The sequence below is a fragment of the Cryptomeria japonica genome, chromosome 5, assembly GCF_030272615.1.
Source record: "Cryptomeria japonica chromosome 5, Sugi_1.0, whole genome shotgun sequence".
In the NCBI taxonomy this organism is placed as follows: Eukaryota; Viridiplantae; Streptophyta; class Pinopsida; order Cupressales; family Cupressaceae; genus Cryptomeria; species Cryptomeria japonica.
Genome location: NC_081409.1, coordinates 381,959,674 through 381,976,740, shown reverse-complemented (window position 1 = coordinate 381,976,740; position 17,067 = coordinate 381,959,674). Strand labels below are relative to the sequence as shown.

Here is a 17,067-nt window from a genome sequence, read left to right as displayed (position 1 = left end):
GACTTGACCTTACAATATGCAAATTAATTGTTCTACATTTAATATAGAATTTTTATATAAACTTAATCCTTTTATTATAACATCTTGCATTTAATGTTTACAATAAATTTGAAACATCATCTTCATTCCTAAAACTAGATATCTTAACTTTTAGATTTACTCTCCTAATGTAATATTTAATATTCTTATTCTCTAATAGTCTATCGTGTCAGTGCTTGCATTAATGGATAAATCTTAACAGAAAATATTTATTTTCAATTATGAATACATACACTAATTTAACATGAATAACTATAATGAATATTGAATAATGAGTACACTGCAGCTCATAAAAAACATAATTGTAGACAGAAACATTGGGCCATGGTAAATTTATTCTCAAATAGCCCACGAATTGAGAATCATGGGTGTTCTGGCTAACATCTGGTCTTGTAAGAACACACATCCACCAGGGTTTCTTATTCCACTTCCCATTACCTACCTGTATAATCTTGTCAACTACCTATAGAATAATCTCATCTGCTTCTTGTCCATCATCGATCTTATCTTGTCAACTACCTCCAGAATCTCTTGACTTCCTGTCACTCTCGTTTTAGCAAGAGTAAAAATTTCAGATTAAGACTAACAATCTCATCTAACATCTTTATCTTGTCATTCTCCTTTTGGCAAGAGTAAAGTGGATTTTAGATTAAATTGTCAATCTCATTTTCTTCTTGTCATTCTCATTTAGGCATGAGTATAAGAAATTTCCGATTAAGAATTATAACAATAATCATTTTCACCTGGAGTATGCATAACTACTACTTAAAGTTATCTCGTTCATTGACAAACCACACACCCATTTCATTAATGGCTCCTGAGATCTATATTCTGCAACACTGTGCTACCATTCCACAAGGGATCGTTTCTCCTTTTACCATGACGTGTACAACCCTACCCTACCTGGATTCCTTATTTCAGATACTGTGACAGTGGAGACAACCTGAATTCCCAAACAATGGCATTATCTATTAGAGCCAGTAACTAGGGTTTATAGTAATCTCTGTAAAAATATCAAATGAGTGTCTATCCTTTGTTCAAGCCTTAATAATCATGTTTGGATGTGCAAATAAAATTTTCCCACTAATTTTTGGTGAATTTGATTGCCTTTTTTCCATTACAAGCTTTGTGTTAGACCCTTTTCATTTATCTTTCTTGAGGAGTTAAAAATCAACAGATTTACTCTAGATATAGTTCTAATGTTGTATTCATAGCAGATCCATGTAACCTTGCACAAAACAAAATTTAATCACAATGGAGGCTTTTGCCAAGAAGGATCAGGCATGGTTTTGGATTGATGAGGATTAAACAGGACTTGGATGATTTGCTATGTCATACTAACAAACAGAATTAACACTACTGCAAAGAAAATCCGATCAAGCCCAAGTGAATTTCAGTCTACTGTAAAATATGTATGCAACTCTGCAGCTGGTTAAAAAATAGCTTAACTAATGCTATTTATATTCAAGGAAACAGATTCATAGGTGTTTTACAAACCCATTCTGTGCTGATGCCTGGTTACTAAACAATACATACTTCCATAGAGCTCTTTAATGGAAGAAAGCTACAATTGGGATGAATGAAGAGCAAACATTAGAAGACTTTGTCTGAAGCAACTGCTGAGAAACATGAATTGACCTTCCCATTGACCTGTTGGAATATCAAAAGTATTTTTTCACCTATGCTAAACCCATAACAATCTTCTTTCTCGTTATCACTTGTACACCATACATAAGTTACAATCAATCAGTGCAGAAACAAAAAAACATGCCCTGTATTGTAATTGTTACAGAACTCATTACACACAATGTTCAATAAATCTGCTACTAAATACAGAGCAGAGATCAAAATAAAGAGCACAAATACAAATCTCAATGCAAACCCACAAAACTTCCGATATGCATGAGGTAATGCTATCTAAGAACACAGAAGATAAAATCCGGGGCCTAAGTGGGCTTAAGATCCTCAAACATAGAAGCCCACCAAATATCCTTTGCATTTGCGGGGACAACTAATTGATTGTCCTGAAGAGGGGTAGTTCTACAACTGTAAGACTTTTCTGGAGTAGAACTGGCCTTCAATCTGAGGGGACTCTTTGTATCCCTGCTAGCAATAAGCATCTTATTTCTGGGGGCCAAAGCAGGGAAGCAGCCCAAGAAGCCTTTGCCATTGTGATGCCCTCTGTAAACAACCTTAGAGGGGACCATGAAGAGGGCCGGATCAATGGGTCTGTTCTGTATCCAAGCATGGACAAAAGTCCTCACCCGGCGGTTAGTTTTCTTGAGCGAAGCAAAGAGCCGATGAACATAGGGTGCTCTTCCCCCTTCCCGCTTGGCCAGCTTGAGAATCTCTAGCCTGTGCTTGGCCACTCCAATGCCCATGCTCTGCAAGAAATCATGATTGAAGAAGTTCATATCCTCTTCCTCCACCTCATTCTGAGCGAACAAAAGCCCATATTCATACACCAGAGAGGGCTCCAAATCCGTTTGGGATAACCAGGCAAACCAGTCCATTTCCATTGAGGATTATTCTCAAATGCAATTTGATGAGGGATCAAAGAGTGTGATTGAAACACCTAATCCAAAAACATTGCAGCTCAGAATAATGAAATGTGGGAATCTGATATATTTGAGGTCAAAGGGAGAGAGATGATCCACGGCTCTTGTTCCCCGCCCCAAATTGGGTTGTGACCACCTATTGTAAAGTGATGTAGCAATCCAATAGGAGGAGCAGTTGAAGTGATGGCAGCAGGCGGCCCACACCCGTTTACGCAGCCCATATTCTTCACCAACTCACTCCCTCCGCAATTAAAGGACAACGACTCGCGTGAACTTTCCAAAAACTGTTGGAAATTAGATAGGATTCTGGGCGCTGAACCAGGCCAGGTAAGAGAATTTGAACAGCATTACAAAATATAATAATGACAAGAAACCAAAAATTGACTACTACTTGGAACGTAATCCTTATTCCATGTGAAAAAAAGATTATATGGATTTATCACTTTTTCTTGTGCCTATACTGTGTCCCACCCCGTACCATAGCACCAGCGGAAATTTCTGCCTTTTTATGCAAATTCTTCGCTAAAGGAGCTCAAATAACCAGTCTCTGTTATGAAAGGAAATTTGAGACTTTTTAGGCAATTCTTTTTCTTTACAGGCCACTGCCACTTTTAACTTTCTTATATATTTTTGAAGTGCTGATTACTTTATTGGTAAAGCTGTTTCACTTACATAGAATTATAAGGGATTTTTAAAATGTATTTTATGATGTTTACACTATCATTTATGACTAATTAAATGTGATAAAATGGATATATTTTAGTATTTATCTTGGTTTCAATTAAATTTGGTAGTGGATACTTCTTAGTGTGTGAGTCTAAGGTAAAAAAGTATGTTTTTTTATGAATTTGACAAAGTGAATATTTCTAAGTACACAACTCTTAGTAAAAAAAATGATCCCAAACAAATTTGGTGGTCTTAAGTGAATATGGCATGGTAGATATCTTTAATGTTTGACTATTGGTTACCTCAAAGTGCTTGATTTTTAATAAAAAGTTCTTCCCTAAACAAATTTGGCAACTCAAGCAAATACAATATAATGAAAATTCTTTTCTACTCAACTCTTGGTCAAAGAAAGTCTTAACCCCTAAATGCTTTAGTCTCACCCAAAAAAAGTCCAGGCAAAAAATAAATTTGGTGGAATGGATATCCTACATTGCTTAACTCTAAACAAATATAGTCTTAACAAATATGAATGGAGTAGATAATTCTCAATTTTTGACTCTTAGTAAAACAATCCAACCCAAACAAATGAAATAGAATGGATGTTGTTTAACATTGTAAAAGTGAAAGGTGCATGCCTAGCACCCTTCTCCACTCATTTTGGGCTCCCCTTGATCGTTGTTTCTTATGCAATATTCTAGTTTTCATTTTGAATAATTCTATACAAGAGTTGGCATTCATTATGTACCTAAAGTGGAGTAGACTCTTTTTTCCCTAGTGGTCCAAACCCAATCAAAGTCTTTTTGTTCTTGATCCTAGATCTAGATCACATGGACATCCTAGATATTGGATTAGAATCACTAAGGAAGCATCACCCTCTAGTTTCTAAATTTAAATTATATTATGGCCCAAGCTAACTTGATTTTGGCTAGTTGTTACTAGTTGACTCATGCATAGAATATTCAAATTTCAATAGTAAGGTGTTGTATAAAAGGATGAATCCCTAAATTGTTTAGGAAATCATGTGAAGAAATCACATGCAATCCAGCAATCTAGTCTAATTATATCAAAATTGAGAACTCAAGCATTTAGAGGAATCATTGCATTACCATGTGCATACATAAGGATGAATGCCCATTTCTCTTCCATTAACATACACACAAGAAAATAAAGTGGAAAACAAAGACACAAATACTAGAAATAAGTCTATACCTTGCATTTTGTTATAACCTCTATAAGAGCTTGATGAAGAGGATGAGCTCCCTTTGTTCTTCTTGATATGCTTTTGGTGCTTTGATGAAATGATTAAGGAGTGTAGTTGATCTCAAGTTAATAGCGTGGCAATATCATTCATGTGCTCCTCTTGAAAATGGTCTCTAATCTAGGTATTGTTTATACATTTTGAGGGTATTGGATCAAGGGTAGAGATTAAATCTCAAGATCAAGGTCGAGGATTCATGAGAGGTTGTCATGCGACACCTCATGGTAGGCATACTTAACTGGGCAAGGATTGATATGATTAGAATGGCTAATATTTTCTTGTTTAGATAGAATGGTTAGGATTGCATCTCCTCACATATGTATGAGAAAATTTATTGGGAAGAGGGTTATGAAAAATATCCTCTCACACGTGAGGATAAATAGGGAAGAGGAATCATGGCATGTGTCATCTCACACATGTGTGAGAAGTCACATGGGGGAAAAGGATTATATATGGTGTGAGAGATCACATGGGGGAGTGCTAATAGTGTAATTTTTTAGAATAAAATGGAGGATTAGCATTTCATAAGAAGATTTTATGGGTAAGTGGGCTTGATGTGATTAATAATTAATTTAATTAATTGCATTTTAACTTTGTACAAATGATCAGCTAAGTCAATTAGTTGTGATTAGGAAAGTGAATAAAATAGGGAATTAATTAAATAATCATTATTTAATTTTTTGATGACATGTATAGAGAACTTAAATGCATAACTTTTTGATTTGTTTATTAAAGGTGCAACCTTAGAATAGAGATTAATTAACTAAATAAAAGGTCCTAGTTTATCCAATTAATATTAGATGGATTAATTAAATAAATAAATGATTAGAATTATTTATCTGACATTGAGAATAATTAGGATACTTAACTAAATAAATTTATTTAATCAATCATAAAAAAAAAAATAGGGGGTGATGATCACGATTAGTAGAATTAATGCCTCACTTGCAGTTGGAAGAAATGTTGAAAATGAGATAGTAGGATGATGCATCCTTTAGAGGTCACTCAAGCAAAATTTTCCCAAGGTATCTCTTAAAAAGAAGAAATGGAGAGAAAATTAGATAGAAGAGAAATAATGAAGACCAATAAAAGAAAAATGGGGTAAATTAGATTAGAAAGGAAGAAATGGGTGAAAAAGGAGTGAAGAGGTGTGAAATTTTTTAATTGGGGGCAAAAAATCAGGGTTTGGGGCCTATAAATAGGCCCAAGAGGTACAAACAATGTATTTTACACTCTAAGCCCTTGGAGAACTAGTCATGAAGGAAGTGAAACATCTAGGAGAAGATGGATCATGTGTCATAATAACCACTTTGTAGAGTGGATCTAATAGTATCAGTGACTAGAGAGAATAAGAGCATTGATATGTACCAAGAACTTGACCATTAGGCTAGGTCAGTTGTCATCGACAAGGGAATTGAAGTTGGGGAAGTGATGGTATTAAATTATAAAAAGGTCACGATTCATAACCAAAATGGTCTAAAGTGTCACCCACATGAGTTACTGTGGTACTAGTGTAGTGATTTTTCACCATTGTGGAAGTGACACAAGGGCACACCAACTCACCAGTGTAAAAATCAACTCATTTGTATGTCACCTGCACAACCATAAAATGGTTCTTAGGTGGGGGGTGTAGAGAATTCGGGTATTTACTTGATTAATTAAACATTATTTGTTTAATTATTTAAGTTCCCTTTATCTCTTTTACACTTAAGCTAACTTTAGGTGCATATAATTAATTATTTTAATTAATTATTATGTGCAAACCTAGGTTTTCCCTTTTAGGGTTTCTTGACCTATTAGAGGTTGAGTTCTTTCTTTTCATTGTATGAAGAAGAATCACATTACATATTTTTGTGAATATTGAGCTCTCTCTTTTTGAGCATATTCTCTGTGTATTTGTTTTTATGTATTTGCTTCCTTGCTTCTCCTTGTACCGGGTTTTTCAGCTTGTAGAGATTATTTGGGCTCTTGTGGTGTTGTATTTTCTTAACTCCTATATGGTATCAGAGCTTTAGATCTACAACTACTTGTTCTTGTTTTGAGAATTTTTGCTTTGGAAGCAAATCTGGGGTTTCAGGAATTTTTTATGTACCTAGGGTTTGACCTTTTTATTTGAGCACTTTGGGCCTAAACAGACCTCACCATCATGCTCAGAAGGCCCGAAAACCCCTATGGTCATATAAAATTCAACCTATTTTGGTTCTTGAGCCTTTGGGAGTATTTTTTTTCTCCAGATCCAGGTCGTACAGCCTTGGCACGTAGTTCGAGAAAAAAATTTCAAAAAAAAATATTTTGCCTTTTTATGGCATGCAGGCCAGATTTTGATTTTTTATTAAAAAAATCTTCAAAAAAATTCAAAAGGGCGAAAAATAGGGTTTTCAAAAAAAAAGTTTTTTGCAAAGTTTTTTGGGGGCCCTCACGGTACGCAGGGTACCGTGGGGCCCTTGCCATTTTGCAAACTCGTACAGCACCACTGGCGTCTTCCTCTGGCCCTCGGATCCTGCTGGCATTGGCCTCTGGCTCCTCGGACTCTGGCTCCCCGGCCTCCGGCTTCCCGGCCCCCGCCGGTAGCACCACCGACGGCCTCCGCTGCTTCTCGGCCGCCCGCCACCTGCGCCCGCCTTCTGCTACGTTCCCCGGCTACCACTAGCCCCCGACCACCGCTGTTGGTCTCCCCGCTGCCGGAATCCACCTTTGGCCGCCGCTTGCAACTTCTGGCCCGACCTCCTCCGCCGCCCGACCCACTTCGCCTCCCGGCCACCTGGCTCCGCCGCTAGCCCGCTTCGCCCAGCCACCGAGCCTGCTCCGCCCAGCCACTGGTGAGGCTCCGCCTAGCCACCGGGGTGCCACCCGGCCGCCACCCACTGGCCACCGGACCACCAAAGAGCCACCAGACCTCCTTTTTTTTGGCCTTTTTCAGTGGGGGTTTGGTTTTTTGGCTCTATCTTGGGCATACGGAGTCGTTTTTTTGAAAACGAATAGGCGTCGAAAAGATGGTTCCGAGCCCAACCTCATGGTGTTGGTAATTTTTTCCAACTTTTTTGTTTGACTATGTTTTTTTCTAGTCAAAGTGAGGTCTAGTATTTGCACTCTGGGAGATGTAGAATGAGCATCCGAACTCCGTTTTTCAAATTTTTTATATTTTTGGAAAGCGTGTGCTGTGCACTTTCCAGCCATCTGAGTTTTATTTCCAAATTCTGCTCCATGCATATTTTATTCAGTTTTTTGCTTTTCAGCACTCTGGTGGATATCGTGGTTGTTTTAGGTCCTGGGATCTCTTCTCTGAGTAGGATGTCTCTATTTTGGTTCACGTTTCTATTTCCAGTCTTCTTATCATTGTAGCTTGTTTTTATGCAAATGCACTGAGATAAAGTGCCATCATGCATTGTTTACTTGGAATCTTGCATATCTTGTGTCTTGTTGTACATGCACTATTGATCAAGTGCCATGAGGGGGTTGATGTTTGCCTGTTGTTTGCCATCTTCCTTTGTCCAGTGAGTGTTCCTTCCATGACATTCGCCTCATGATGTATGTCAAGAGAGTGTTCCTTCCACGACACCATGTACTTGTCTCAGCACCTTTGATGTTCTTGGTTCTTCGTCATGCAGTTTTTTTTTGGCTGTCCTTTTCAGTGTTCCTGTCCCTGTCCCACTTTCGTATTATGGGGAGGTTTATCCTGTTGGTTCTAATGCTTCCATGGTTTGATTGATCAGCTCTTTAGGCTTTGGTTTCTCATGCCATATGTATCTTCGATTTCAGTGTTTGCCTTGTTTGCCATCTGATTCGAGTAGTGTCATTTGAGGGCACTGATGCAGATTATAGTCTTCTCTACCTGGTCATGTTCTCTTTCAGTGGAGGTTCTTCAGATCAGTAGTTATTCTTCGATAGAGTTTGCAGGTTCTTCATGATTTAGTGGTATTCTTTTCCATCTCTTTTTGGAGTAGAGTTTTGTTCCCACGTGGTTTTCTCTATTTCTCCAGTTCATAGAGATTTCATTGTATTTGGGTACCTAATTAGGCCTTGTTGCCGGGACCCATCTTTATTGTTTTCAGTAGCTGTTCTAGGTTTTAGCTTCTCCCTAAGTCTAGCTTAAGGGGGGGTGTTAGAGTATTCGAGTATTTACTTGATTAATTAAACATTATTTGTTTAATTATTTAAGCTCCCTTTATCTCTTTTACACTTAAGCTAACTTTAGGTGCATATAATTAATTATTTTAATTAATTATTATGTGCAAACCTAGGTTTTCCCTTTTAGGGTTTCTTGACCTATTAGAGGTTGAGTTCTTTCTTTTCATTGTATGAAGAAGAATCACATTACATATTTTTGTGAATATTGAGCTCTCTCCTTTTGAGCATATTCTCTGTGTATTTGTTTTTCTGTATTTGCTTCCTTGCTTCTCCTTGTAACAGGTTTTTCAGCTTGCAAAGATTATTTGGGCTCCTGTGGTGTTGTATTTTCTCAACTCCTATAGGGGGAAGTCTCACTTGTTTTATATCAAGGGCAAGGGATGAAAATTTAAAAGATATTTTTTTATAGATTGGTGCTTGCACAAATTGGGTCTTTCATAAAGAAGTTCTTATGCAAATAAACACCTACATCATAGATTGATTCTCGCAAGAGAATATAAATTAAGTTGATGTTAAGTAGAATTGACATGGATTTTGGTTGGATTAAGGACTTCCTATAGATAATAAAAACTCAATAGCATTGATCTATGGTGCTATAGTTAATGAATGAACTTCAAGAGGTTATTTTGGTTGTGCTAGAGAGCTATTGTTTATGACACATAGTAAGGATGCTCCATATTTGTATGCATAGGGTGATGTTAATAACATTGGTAGAGTGTTGGCACAACAAGACCAACATATTTCATCTCTTGACTAGGAAGACGATGATCACTTTGTAGGAGCCATGGAGGATATTATGTGATGTAGGAGTATCTAGGGTGTAGAGAAATCTTGTATCACCCAAAAAAGAACATTTTTTTTAATTTTGTTTTGTAGGTGTCTTTAGTTGTTTTAGAGCCCATGATGACACTTCAAAGGTGTAGGATAGTTAGAAGTTTTAAAAAGACCAAAACATTATACTGACTATTTGTAGTAAGTGAGCCTAAACAAGCATGTATGGACCAGAAAACTTACCCCAAGGAACAAAATTAAAAAATGAAGTGAATAGTGAAAGAATCATCTCAATATCATATACCATTGGGAGATATTAAAGTTTTTATCCTGGAAATTTCTCCTATAATGTTTTAGACTCAAATTTGAATCCCTTGGAAGCCTTGTAAAATCTTGAAAATGGATGAAATGATATTTTTGTAATTTGAGCATTGCAAATCTCTCCGCAAGATTTCCAATGATACATTATAATAGCAAATCAAACGCCCGAGTCAAAAGTTATGGCTCTTAGAAGTTGCATTATTGAAATTCAAATTTCAAATGAAAATTCTTCCTAGATGGAAAAATGGATGGTTACACTTTTAAGAACATTCTAAGGCAATTATTGGTACAAAATAAAGAGGACGAAGGTTAAGCGGATAGTTCAATTAGTGCAAATTGTGGCTTTGAATTGTAGAGTTTTCTTAGAGAGATGATTTTTTTTGTAATGAGTTAAGCCCGTGTGGCTATAGAATTTTAATTTTTGAATATGTAATTCCACTTTATTGAAGAAATCAAAAGTGGATTTTTTTCCTTCATGTAATTTTTTGTGTTAATATTAGTTGTACTATTGTGTGTGAGTGTTCGGTGGATTAGACCATTATCATTATGGATCACAAGAAAATAGTGGAGTACAAGAAGTGAGGTGCTAGAAGGGCTTTAAGGAGAGTAATTGGGATGATTGACCTCTCTCTAGCACAATTGGACTTAGATGTGGAGGGGTGTGTGTGTATGGTTGAGGAATTTTTCTTGGTGCTTATGGATCTTGTTAGCAATGTATTACTTACTAATAAGAAGATGTAAGGCTTTTCAATTAGATGGGACAATGTTTGTATACATGCAAGAGGAGGGAGTGGAGTTTACTTGGGGGCATATTTACTAGGCCAAGTATACAAATATATGCACCTAATAGTGTATAGGTTTGGATGGATCTTGGGAGGTAGTGTGATGCTAAGTCACACACTTGTTTAATGTTTTACTAATGGGGTAGAAAGAAAAGTGGGCTTGATCTTTGGAAAAAATGTTAGGATTAAGTTGTCTCCACTTTTGCAACTCCTAGCATTTAATTTATTGATTAATTATTTATTTTATGCCTACTAATGTCATGTAATTTAGTGGGATCTACCAATGAGGTGGCATCCTACTTGGAGATAATTGTAATGGGATAAATGAAATACATGTGGATGTAGGTGTCCCACTTGGTGAACCGAATGATGTATCTATGTTGTGTTATGTGTCAACTTATGATAGATTTTATGAAAACTATAGTGTAAAAGAATTTAATGATAAAATCTTTGACAATTGGCTATTATTATATGCTGGTACCTATGCGTGCATCATGCAAAGAGGGCATTTGAATTAGTAAATTCCTTATAGGTGTATGACTGTGTTATTCGTGTAAGGTGGTTGCATGCATGTCAAGGGATTCCTTACAACCGTTAGATTTGTGCCAAAAGGATCTTGGTATAATTTTGGGCTCATTCCTCTATGCAATTTGTAATATTTATAAAATGGTTTTGTTCATAGTTTGTATGAGAAGTTTTTTGCAATTGTTATTATACTACTTGATCTAGAATCTAGATATTTTTGAAGACTCTTATTAATGAGTTTAGTGTTGATATCGTATCATAACCACATTTGATTATTGGTAATACAAAGCATAGTACTTTTAATGTGTACGGTTTTTATTTTGAAAGGATTTTCTCCATATATATTTGTTTTATGGTGGCAATCTCTTATGCATGTTATTTGAATGTGTTTCTCTTTTGTAGATATTTAAAGATTGTAAGAAAATTGTATTATCTGCCTCTCTTTTATTAGTGTTGAAATCATTTTCCATGTACCTTGTTTCCTTTCCGTTATATCATATCCTGACTAGTTTTGGTCCCATTATTGGGTAGAGGATTTTTTGTACTAATCTATGTTTGAGTGGGAGATTTTTTAGAAGAACTTTTATAATCTTATTGTATAAAGGAGATTCTTAGAACATCTAATAGAATTGAAATGGATAGTTCCAATGGTGATACTTTTACAATATGGAAGTTAAAGATGGAAGATATGCTTGTAGATTGAGATTTATGGGCTATAATATTTGGAACAAAATTAGCTAGTATGAGTGGAGATGATTAGGATGGATAAAATAAGACAAGGGTCTTATAAGGCTCTATTTGATACTCTATGTTACTAAATTTCCATGAAGAGAAGAACATTTAAAAGACCTATGAAAGAAGCTTGTAGATGTTTATCAAGATAAATCCCTAGTAAACAAATTATTCCTTCAGAAGAAGTTGTATTCTCTAAGAAAGGGGGATGGAGGATTTGTAGGTAATCATTTGAATGCATTTAATATGTTAGTTTCCTAGAGTTGAGTTTTGTTGGTGTGAAAATGGAGGAGGAGGATTGTTGCATGACTTTGTTATGGTCTTTGTCATACTCATGGGATCATCTTGTGACGCACATTGGGAGTACCACTACCACCTTCAAGATAGGTGAAGTGGTTGCATCATTGCTTTCTGAAGAGATGCAATGAAAATCTTCTAAGGTGGATAAAGAGTCCCTTGCTACTTGTGGTGAATCAAAAGAGAAAGGAAAGAAGATGGAAAAGAAGTTAAAATCCAAATCCTTGAGGAGATATGAGTCTCCTAGAAAATCCAAGGCGAATGTTGGAACCACAAACAAACTGGTCATTTTTGTAAAGAATACAAGGACGAGAGAAAAGAAGAAGAATGTCTTGATTTAGATATAGAAAAATCCTCTTCAGATGATAGTGAATAATTTTTTATAGCCTTGGAAACACATGCATCTAGGAATGTATAAAGTTGTTGCATCTACATCCAATGGTTGTACTTTCTAGGTACCTAAGGGTGCCAATGCTTTGGAGATGAAATACCAATGGAGACGATAATGTTATGGTACCATAGAATTGGTCACATTTGTGATAAGGGTATTACAGCCCTAAAAAACAACGTCTTGTTGACGGGATTGATTATTGTAATCTCAAGTTTGAATTTTGCAAATATTGCATATATGAAAGACAAAAACACATTCAATTTTACTCTAATTCTCATAATTATTTCGATTTGTTGGATATATTACATTATGATGTTGTTGGTCTAGTAGTTTTTCCTTTGATCTCTAGATATATGTATTTTGTTTCATTCATTGATGATTATAATGGAATTGCATTTTTTTATTTCCTCAGAAGTACAGTTAAACTCTTTAGTTAGTTTAAGGAGTTTAAGGTTCTTGTTGAAAATTAGACTAGTAGAATGAGTAAGTGTTTGTGGACTAACAATTGTGGTGCTTTTTGTTTGTCAAAATTTGACAAGTTCTATAAGGACCATAATATTGAGAGGCATGAGAAAATTCCATAAATCCCTCAATAGAATGGAGTTGTGGAGAGGATGAACAAGATGTTAATGCAGAGGGCTAGGAGTATGCTTAGTGGCACTCGCCTTGAATAGAATTTTTGGGCCAAAGCTAGCCACTGCCTTCTATCTGGTGAACAGTTCTCTTACATCAACACTTTTCAACAAGACACCCATGGAGGTGTGGCTAGGAAAGAATCCCTCAATGAGACATCTTATATTTTATGCTTGTGAGGCATTTGTTCATGTTTCAAATGAGAATAAATCCAAGCTTGAGAACAAGGATCTTAAGTGTATCTTCATTAACTATGGTATTGGTGTGAAAGGGTACAAGCTTTAGGACCAATATTTCAAGAGCTTATCTATAACATAAGTGTTATTTTTAAGGAGATGACACTTTCCATTGTTGAAAGTACAAATAGAGAAAGAAGAGAAATAGAAGGAGGTAGTTTAGATACCACCTACTTTGATGAAATAAAAAATCTCTACTCTTGTTGGGCCTAATGATGAGGATATCTCTAGTAGCTTTAATAGTCCAAAACAAGAAAAACCTCAACCTTAATCATTGAGGAGGTCTATGAGAATAAGTCAACAATAATAAAGGTTTAGTTATTTATTGTTAGATTACTATTTTATTTTTTATTTGATTTCTAACACTAATGAACCTAGGACTATCAAAGAGGATGTAGGTATGAGTGATGTAGATTCTTGGATGAAAGCCATGGATGAAGAGATGGCTTCTTTGAAGAAAAAGAATACATGAGATGTGGTACCTTTTCTTGAAGGACATAAAACCTGTTGGATGCAAATGGGTGTTCAAGAAAAAAATTGGTCCTAATGATAGTGTTGAGAATCATACTACACAACTGGTTGCAAAGGAGTGTTCATAGGTGGAGGAAATTGATTATAGTGAAATATTCTTTGTTATTGCAAAGTTTAAATCTATTCAATTGTTATTATCACTTTCTCTAGCTTATGACTTAGAAATTGAGTATATGGATGTGAAGACAACATTTCTTGATGATGATTTAGAGGAGGAAACATGTATGTCATAAACAATAAAAGGTCTTTGTGTGGTCTAGAATAGTCTCCTAGGATGTGGTACCAAATGTTTGATACATATGTTTTGAGTTTGGTATTTCCAAGGTCTAGATTTGATCATTATGTTTACTTTAAAATTGATAGTGGTTACATTCTCACTATTTCATTATGGATTCATATTGGGTAGGTGGCATTAGCAATAGAAGATCGACCAGTGGATATATATTCATGATGTTCAATGGTTTAATTAGTTGGATGACTAAGTGGAAAACTCTAGTCGCTTTGTCCACAACAAAAGTAGAGTATATGGTGCCTAGTCATGCTTGTAAAAAATCCTTTTGGCTTAGATGATTGTGTTCTTATACTGGGTTAATTACTATCTATTGTGATAGTTAGAGTGTCATTTTCTTAGAAAATAATACTAATTTCCATGCTACAAAAAAAAACCATTTATATTTAGTTTCATTTGATTCATGATGGAATGAAAGATGAGAAGGTAAAACTAGAGAAAACTTATACTTTACAAATATTACAAATCAACTGAAAAAAATTAGGAGCATAGAGAAGCTAAGATGGTGTTCCAATTTTATGGGTTTTATGGACCCCTATAGTTGATTTACTTTTGGGTCTTGAAATTTCTTCAACAAGTGGGAGAATATGAGATTAGGGTGCCTCAACCTTTGCAACTTTTGGTACTTAATTTATTGTTCAATTATTTATTTTATGCTTACTAATGTCATGTCATTTAGCAAGACATACTTGTGAGGTGGCATCCTACTTGGAGATGACTATAATGACATGAAAGTGTAATGTGGGAAAATGGTGATTGATGAGATCAAGAGGAAAACTACCCTTTCCCTAAAAGAGAGATGAGAGTTTCACTATTGATTACCCTTCAAACACTTTTCACCAAATTACATTTGGAAGAGGAGAGGAGAATTCACAAGATTCAACCTTCAAAGATGAAGATTGAATTCTGAATGAAATGGGAATGATAAGTTGATCTCCTATTCCTTATTTGAAATGGAAAGGAATTGATTGAATTATGTAGTGCAAAAGTGACAAAGAACTCATTATAACTTGAGGTCAAATATGGAATGAAGTTGTGCATCTAGATTTGGTAGTAATATGTCGAGACGAAATCGCCTTGCGAATTTGAGGAAAAGTTGCCCAGACCATGGTAGGAACATACATGGTCCTCCAAAAAATCCACAAAAGGAAAAGCATTTTTTTGCCTCTGCAAATGGAGCCCAAATTTGAAAGTACACCTGTGCACCTGCAACCTACATATAGAAAAGAGAGGAAAATGGGTTGGGATTGGGGGTTTGCCTTTAGGTCAAACCCCAGTTTTGGAATTAACCAAGTAATGAAAGAAAGTACTTGCAAGTAGCTATAAATGAAAGACTGAATTGTAAATCACCTCAAGGGAGGTTGTGGTAGCAATGTTGATAGAAATGCTTGTGTGGAATTGAATGTTGGAATCAATCTCCTCTTCAATGGTTGAATCCTTGACTTGAATGCAACACCTAGTCTTGAAGGGAGACTTAAGAATGCTCAATGTTGGGAAAGAATGCTTGAAGGCTCTTGAATGCTTGATCGCTTGTGCAACTTGAATTTATCCAACTTCGACCTCTCCCACATTATGCAAATGAGAGGAAGAATGCCCCTTAAATACATGCTAGTGGATTTGATTTTCATCATGGGCTGATATCAAGGCAGTTTCTTGCCCAATGCACAACCAACAATGCAACCCTAAGAAGGGTCCTGCCCCAAAATAAGGCAGGGACAGGGGTGCCACGCCCCTATCCTAGGAGGAAAAGGGTGCCACACCCCTGTCCAAGGGGGGACAGTGGCATCACACCCTTGTCCTACCCCTTTCTCCAGGACAAAGTGCGTATGGGGTGATGCAAAGGCCAAGAAAGAAGTTGTTTCGAGGGTTGAGCAATCTTCAGTCTCTGATCAAGATAGAGGATTCGATCTTGCATGCGTGAGGACCCTAATGTAGTTAAAAATTTATAGGGTCACAATTTATGACACTACATTTAGCCCCCACTTTAGCAGGAGTATAAGCGTACACCAATACTATCAGTAAAGTACAAGGAAACAAGATTGAAAGACTTTTACCATGTCAAGGAGGCAAGATGCACCAAGCCCCTAGTGGACTTAGGATCTTACGACTTCGATTGATAAAGTAAAAGGAAAGATTGAGAAGGGGAGAACCATGACTGCAAGTAGCAAAGTTCCCTTCACTATGAGTCATGAAATCAAGGATACCAAAGATTAAAAAGCAAAAAAAAGTTCACTAAGTAATTCTAAGTATCAAAGAAGGAAAATATGAGCGGAGTGTATGCCCCCACGTTAAAGCAATCGCACACGCCTTATGGGGAGTAATTTATTTAAGGTAGGATACACCCAAGAGAGAGAGAAGAGAGGGAGCACGTTATCGCAAGGATTTAGCCCCCAATCGAGGAATAAAGCCAAGGATAATGAACACAAAACACGAGGTAGTGTCACTTTCCTTGAGGTCAGTATGTTGTATGATAACTCATGTATATCATGTATGTATATTCATATAATAATCTTCAATCCCCAAAGAAGGACACTACCTTAGAAGAAAAGGAAGAGAGGATGTCTTTTGAGTCAACATGAAAGAGACCAAGAAAAGATCTCAATGCTTTGCATCGTCCCCAAATAGACATTAAGGGAATAATAGAAGAACATGGATATACATAGAAGAATGGTCACAAAAGAGAAAGAAAGGAGAGAGAGAAAGATCTGAAGTGCTAATATTGCTAATCTAGCATGACATCCACCTCCCGATCTTATTGATCATTATTTCAGGAAGGCGAGCAACATGCCAGATGAGTGACATCGAGCACAATGGACGAAGCTATCACAAGATCCAAACAAGGGCTATGCTCATGTTGTAAGTCACTTTGCTCGATTCTAGGAGCTAGGATTAGGGTTTGTGAAAACTCAT

At 36.2% G+C, this 17,067-nt stretch overlaps 1 protein-coding gene across 1 annotated transcript; it reads right to left on the bottom strand.

Annotated features, from left to right (window-relative positions):
* Positions 1-1,468: 1,468 nt before the first annotated feature.
* On the bottom strand, positions 1,469-2,890 carry LOC131060464 (uncharacterized). The gene has a single exon (XM_057993697.2). The coding sequence runs from the start codon at positions 2,556-2,558 to the stop codon at positions 1,986-1,988; it is 573 nt and encodes a 190-aa protein (XP_057849680.1). The 5' UTR covers positions 2,559-2,890; the 3' UTR covers positions 1,469-1,985.
* Between the last annotated feature and the right edge of the window lie 14,177 nt (positions 2,891-17,067).